Source organism: Temnothorax nylanderi, unplaced genomic scaffold (genome assembly GCF_030848795.1).
Source record: "Temnothorax nylanderi isolate EJ_2023f unplaced genomic scaffold, tnyl_v1.0 TNYL_tig0720_pilon, whole genome shotgun sequence".
NCBI classification, from domain to species: domain Eukaryota; kingdom Metazoa; phylum Arthropoda; class Insecta; order Hymenoptera; family Formicidae; genus Temnothorax; species Temnothorax nylanderi.
This window is the reverse complement of record NW_027249782.1, coordinates 69,768-76,788: the sequence shown is the minus strand read 5'-3', so window position 1 is coordinate 76,788 and position 7,021 is coordinate 69,768. Positions and strand designations below refer to the sequence as shown.

Below are 7,021 nucleotides of genomic sequence, written 5' to 3'. Positions count from 1 at the left end.
ATTAGCAGACAATGTTTTTTAAACGTTTGAAAAATATTTTAAAATCAGTTTTAAACACATATTACAAAACGTTTGAAAAACATTGCCTGTTGATTGAAACCGCAAAATTTCGGCAAGCTACAACAGGGGCTGGATTTTTGAATTTATTCGCAAGAGAAAGGTATGCGCAAATTCTACTCTTACAGAAAAGTTGCAAGTTGATCGCATGGCTTTTAGTTAATCAACTTGCAACTTTTTTATAAGAGCAGAATTTCCGCATACGTTTTTCTTGCGAATAAATTCAAGGATCCAGCCCCAGGTGCGCGCGCGCTGTGCCTTAAAAGCCTCATTAAGAACGTATAAAGGTCTTATTTGAATTTAATTAAATTTAAATTAGATTTAGAACTTATTAAGAACATATAAAGGTCTTATTTGAATTCAACATATTAAGAACATATAAAAGTTTTATTTGAATTTAATGAAATTTGAATAAAATGTACAACTTATTAATTTCATATATGGTTTCAATAAGATTAATATTTAAATTGAATATATTAGCTAATTAAATCCTTATTAAGCCAAATTAAATACGAATATTTTGATGATGAAATGATACTGTAAGAAGTACGTATATATACTTTGTATACTACGAAACATACGTACGAGTATACACGTCGATTAAGAATATACGACATGTATTCATATGTTCGAGATTTTTAATCGAAATGTATATCGGCATTTCTTCTTATATTCTTAATTAAGTTTTATATATAGAACAAATATGAGCCATATTAATGCAGTTATTCAGCATTAATTTAAATCAAATAAAATTTAAATGGAGATTTTATTAAGGTCCATATAAAGTTCATATTTAACTGTTTTCCGCGGGTCATGAAGATTATTGCTGAGGAGCGGCTCGGGCAGAGTTTCTCGACGGAAAAAGTGGCGGTTTCATGACCAAATGTCTTTTATTCGTGACACATTGTTACATAAACCGTATTTAAACTTTATATCAATTTTTTGCATTAATAGTAATGGTCACAATATTATTCGAGATATTTCATTTTGCAGAACAATTTCAAATGAAAGCCAGCGGCAATCTTTTTCTGAAGAGGATGCGTCAAATAGTTCCCAAACGGGTAAGCATTTTTATTCACTTATTTCAAGAGAAGTATTTTACAACAAAGTGACTATTATCCAATGAAGGATATACGAATATTATCTTTTTATAGTTTATACCAATTACATAAATTAATTTTTTCAATAAATTGTCCCTAACAGATAAAAGTTCCAGTAGAAATTGAAAGGACTCCATCGAGCGAATGGCTGAAGCAATAAGTACTCCGTTGCCATCTGTGAAACTTCCACCAATGCCTCAGGTCACTGAGTTTGGTATAGTCGTGGCAACCAAACTGAAAAATCTGTCAAAAAGAAAAAGCAACGCAATAATGTGCAACATCTTGCAAATACTTTGCAACGCTGAGCTAGAAGAAAACGTTGGTTGTGAAATAAATACACAATAAAATATATTTAAATACACAAAAAGTTTATAAAATATATTAATACATAAAGGAAGCTTTATATAAAATACTCATGTCGACTTGTGTCGCTAGTTGGAAAGCTCTCAAAATGTTTATTCAATACAAATGTTTATACATGTTAACATTTTATGTTTACACAATAAAATGTTTATCAGAAAATGTAATTCAGGGAATTATTACATCCTTCTATTTACAAATAGGTTATTTTTCAATAATAAAGTACATTCAATAGTAAACCACTGTTTAATATTAAACGAGAAAAACTATTGTTTGTAAATCTGTAAATATTGCCATGCTACTGCACCCTCTTCATTGAAATATTCGCAAAAATTATTTCTGATAGCAGCGGAAGTACGAGAATGGTTATTTGTTCCACAGGAATCGATATCATTGAAAGCGTTGTTATTTGTAACTGTACATCTCCATTGTCCTGGTATTATATCATAATTTTCATCTTCACGATCAACCAATTCCGGATTTCCATAATTTCCTGCGTTATTAATATTGCTCTTTCGTAAAAAATTATGCAAACAAATTGTTGCCTGCACTATCTTAATCACGTTTTCTACTGATGCTAAGATAGGTCTTCGGAAGATTCTCCATTGGCTGGCCAGTATTCTAAATGAATTCTCGATCATCCTTCTAGCTCGGCTTAACCGATAGTTGTAAATACGCTGCTCCGTAGAGAGTCCATCTTTTCCCGAATATGGCCGAAGTAAGTAAGGAGTCAAAGGGAATGCTTCATCAGCTACGATGACATATGGCAAATCAGGTCCATTTTCCCAAAGTGGCTTAGGTGCTGGCAAATCCATTGTATTGGCTTCCAACTTTTGACCAAGTAGCGAGTGTTTAAATATACCCCCATCACTTTGTCTACCGTAAGCTCCAATATCTATCGAGACAAATATGTAATTAGCATCACACATCGCTAACAGCACAATACTAGCTCCTTTGTAGTTGTAATATGCGGATCCACTTTTATTAGGACACTAAAAGAACACATAATTAAATTAGTTTTGTATTTCAGTCATATAAATTGCACATATGAGACATGCACATCAATTTATATATATTATTCATTACAATTCTCAGTGAGAGTAAAAGTTATGTCAATGTTAATACATACTTGAATCGTTATATGTTTTCCATCCAAAGTTCCTATGCAATGTGGGAATTGACATTTTTCATTGAAATTTTTGGAGACTGCTAGCCATTCAGCTTTCATATTAGGCTTCAAAATTACAGGACACAACGCATTCCATATAGCTTGACACGTTTCTTTAATAATGTTGCTTACTGTTGTAATTCCCACCAGATATTGATATGACAGAGATGTCATACTATCACCGGATGCTAAAAACCTGAAATACCAAAAAGAAATCTGAAAAGTTTGAACCCAATACTTCTAAACTAAGAATGCTTTTCTCAAAACTGTGAGTGAAATCATATTTCTATAAAGTATATACCAACCTTAAAGTCAATGCTAATCGCTCTGGTGCAGAAATTGGATCACGTACAACATATTGTTTGCTTATCGTTGGCCCTACTAAGCACAACAATTCTTCAAATTCAGTTGCAGACATATCGACAATAATTTATAAATCGCGAATCTTCTAAACGCAAAATAGGAAACATCGCGTGGTAAAATCCATGCACTGCGCGATTCTCAAAAATCTCTGCAACCCAGTATTTCTTTTTTTTATATTTCCTCCTTTTATTTTCTTCAATTGCAGCTATCACGGCAAATGCTACTGCTATTCGTCTTTTTTGAAATTCTGAATTTCTTGAATTTATAATATTTGCACATTCTACCATCCACTCATAATATTTCATTGACGGCGAACACATTTTTTCGAAAACTACTGTAATCTGCAATAATAACACTGCAGGTTATGTGTATCAATCGACGCGAGTTCCAAAAATTGACGCATGAAAACCTTTTTCATTGCGCGTCAGAATATCGGCGACATTATACTAATCTAACCTTACCCGAACTTGATTTCGAGCGTCAACTGACGCCCATGAAAAGGCACCTTTATTACATTATTATTATTAATGTTATATTCACACAGTTATTCTTCTTCGTTGTGGGGTTCACCTGGCAACACATAGGGTGTCAGCATTTCGCTCAGCATATGGCATGATTCGCTACTTACAAGCGGAGAAACAGAATCTGACATGACATTACAAGAACCTATGTTGCAAAATAGATTTTTCGACTGCTTCCCTAAGATGTATTTTCTTAATCGATATTTAAAATCTAAAGCAGTTGGCTGGTCATAAGCGCCGTCAGTGGCCCTTATAAATGAAAAAAAGTTCTCTAATACATCTTGGTTTAATCGCCTGGTTAATATGTATTCAACATTGAACTTAAAAATGGAGCATAATTTGGTGACATAAAGTAACAACTCCTGCAAAGAATTATTAGTAACAATGATTCCTTTCTGGAAGGAAATCAAGGTTTTATGCTTTCCAATTTTAATTTCATGCATAAGTTTATTCATTTCGCATAAAATATTATTTTGTTTCTGTAGATTCACACCATATGCGTTTTTACCTCGTGTTTTTCGATTTTTGAACTCGCGTTAAAAATGTCGAACCAATCGTTAAATAAACGAATTACTCGCGCCGTTTCCGCCCAGTCAAAATTATTTAGATATCCTTTTTGTCCGTACTCGGTGGAAGAAGCTGTTGTTTTAGATAATAATTGTGCGGCAGGACGCACTTTTTGTCGCTCGGATCCCTGAACGTCGAGGTGATATTGACTAATGTTATGAGATATCTTCATATCTCTCGAATTAATGGACAAAATTCGCTCAATACATTTTTTATCCACCCGATGTTTCCCCACATTAAATCCATTATCAAGGAAATGATTTCGCGCCAATTTCAACAAATGTGGCATATCCCTGGTAAAAATTACCGTTAGAAACAGTTAGAAACAGATAGAATTTCTGATGGTATGTAACGGAATCCTATCCGCTGTAACTGCAAGCTTGTCTAGCTCTATCCGTTTCTGTAAGCAGCACTATTGTATCTGCAAATACAGACAGAAAATGTAACGACGTATAACTGTATCTAATGGAAATATATCGGCATACAGCATCTATAAGCTTTTGCAATAGAAAAACTTGTCTGTTTCTGTCCGCATTCTGTACGCATCAGATGCTGACGGTATCTATCCGTAATTGCGGATACCGCATCCATCTGCATCTGTACGCAATGTCGACCTACAAGAATTTGTCTGCAGCTACGAATACGAATCCTGTCTGTTTCTGTCCGCATTCTGTACGCATCAGATGCTGACGGTATCTATCCGTAATTGCGGATACCGCATCCATCTGCATCTGTACGCAATGTCGACTTATAGGAATTTGTCTGCAACTACGGATGCGAATCCTGTCTGTTTTTGTCCGCATTCTGTACGCATCAGATGCTGACGGTATCTATCCGTAATTGCGGATACCGCATCCATCTGCATCTGTACGCAATGTCGACCTACAGGAATTTGTCTGCAACTACGGATGCGAATCCTGTCTGTTTTTGTCCGCATTCTGTACGCATCAGGTGCTGACGGTATCTATCCGTAATTGCGGATACCGCATCCATCTGCATCTGTACGCAATGTCGACCTACAGGAATTTGTCTGCATCTACGAATACGAATCCTGTCTGTTTCTGTCCGCATTCTGTACGCATCAGATGCTGACGGTATCTATCCGTAATTGCGGATACCGCATCCATCTGCATCTGTACGCAATGTCGACCTATAGGAATTTGTCTGCAACTACGGATACGAATCCTGTATGTTTCTATCCGCAGTCTGTACGCATCAGATGCTGACGGTATCTATCCGTAATTGCGGATACCGCATCCATCTGCATCTGTACGCAATGTCGACCTATAGGAATTTGTCTGCAACTACGGATACGAATCCTGTATGTTTCTGTCCGCATTCTGTACGCATCAGATGCTGACGGTATCTATCCGTGATTGCGGATACCGCATCCATCTGCATCTGTACGCAATTTCGACCTATAGGAATTTGTCTGCAACTACGGATACGAATCCTGTATGTTTCTATCCGCAGTCTGTACGCATCAGATGCTGACGGTATCTATCCGTAATTGCGGATACCGCATTCATCTGCATCTGTACGCAATGTCGACCTATAGGAATTTGTCTGCAACTACAGATACGAATCCTGTATGTTTCTGTCCGCATTCTGTACGCATCAAATGCTGACGGTATCTATCCGTAATTGCGGATACCGCATCCATCTGCATCTTCGCGACGACGCCGCTAGGCGGCGCATGATGGAAAGCGTTTCTCACATTTAAAATACAACCAGCCATAATATATAAGCAGGCGTTCTGTCAGGCGACAACCAGAAAAATTACAGTGTCGTAACTAAAGGAATCCCTTCTCCTGGCGTTTAAAGGTAGAATCTACCTGATAACTACAAACCTCCCACAATGTACATGTATTTGCAGTAATAAGAAATGAATAAAATGCATTTGCAGTTAGAAACGGATAGAGCGGGCAAATCATAATTGCATGCAAATGCAGATAGATATTCTGTCAGGTTCAGCAATCAGATCCGGATAGACATTCAAAACTGGTTGCGTATAGAAACGGATAGGATTCGTAATTACGTTTGCGCATAGATTCGGATAAGTTCCGTTCCGTTAGGAATCAGTTAGATGCAGTTAGCCTTTCCCCACCGTCTTTGCGTACACAGTCTTATAGAATCTGCAACACTTTTCATCTGTTTCTATCCGTAATTGCAGGGAAAGAAACGCATAGTAAAGCAGTCAGAAACGGATAGAATGCACGTTCTATCCGTTTCTAACGGTAATTTTTACCAGGGATCTGCAAATACATAAATCTTATAATTTTCGTTTATAGGATGCTGAAAATAACATTTCTTTGGTGCTATTCCTATGCCAAGGTCCAACCACAGTGCCATGTTTGTCGGGCCCATGTCGCATGTCATTGCAACAACCGTATAACCTACATTGTACAATCGCGAAATAATGTGCAAAATGTTATCTTTAGTCATAGGTGTGTCATAATTATAGTATACAGGTTGTTTCCAATTTCCAAACAAACTGCGGACCATGACGCACTGGCATGTTTTATGTGGACCTACAACTTGCTGTTTTTTTTCTATCAATAGCTACTTTATTGGATAAGTACACCTCATCAAATGTCAATATAACCAATGTTTCAAAATCTGGCATGCTTTTACTCTTGAACCGCATGCAATCGAGTATAGCATTTAAAACACCTGGCTCTACATTAATGTCGGTTGCCCACCTTCGAAGCATTTGTAGCGATGGTAGCGGTATTTTCATAACGTTTCTGAGGTACCGGTATGCTTTTGGACTGACGCATCTCAATGACATAGCACTGGCTATATCTTCCGAAGACCAAACTACATGTTTCTGAGAAGGATTCAAAAGCATCCGAATTTGTCCTGGCGTGAATACCCTTTTCAAA

The 7,021-nt window shown here is 36.6% G+C and overlaps 1 protein-coding gene and 1 long non-coding RNA gene across 2 annotated transcripts; one reads left to right on the top strand and one right to left on the bottom strand.

The window, feature by feature from the left end:
- Nucleotides 1–30: 30 nt before the first annotated feature.
- On the top strand, nucleotides 31–1,684 carry LOC139784997 (uncharacterized). Its single transcript, XR_011721764.1, has 2 exons — nucleotides 31–1,118; nucleotides 1,261–1,684. It is a non-coding gene; the product is annotated as an uncharacterized lncRNA (long non-coding RNA).
- On the bottom strand, nucleotides 1,505–3,503 carry LOC139784994 (uncharacterized). The gene is made up of 3 exons (XM_071724162.1): nucleotides 2,991–3,503; nucleotides 2,647–2,881; nucleotides 1,505–2,509 (listed from the first exon to the last, which is right to left on the bottom strand). Exons 1-3 carry the CDS (start codon nucleotides 3,101–3,103, stop codon nucleotides 1,784–1,786), a joined length of 1,074 nt encoding a protein of 357 aa, XP_071580263.1. The 5' UTR covers nucleotides 3,104–3,503; the 3' UTR covers nucleotides 1,505–1,783.
- Between the last annotated feature and the right edge of the window lie 3,518 nt (nucleotides 3,504–7,021).

Excerpts from the sequence above, each read along its gene's own strand:
- LOC139784994 (XM_071724162.1), bottom strand. The coding sequence starts at position 3,103 with ATGTCTGCAACTGAATTTGAAGAATTGTTGTGCTTAGTAGGGCCAACG. Across the intron at positions 2,882-2,990 it reads CGATTAGCATTGACTTTAAG|GTTTTTAGCATCCGGTGATA; the intron begins GTTGGTATATAC and ends TTGGTATTTCAG. Across the intron at positions 2,510-2,646 it reads GAAAACATATAACGATTCAA|TGTCCTAATAAAAGTGGATC; the intron begins GTATGTATTAAC and ends GTGTTCTTTTAG.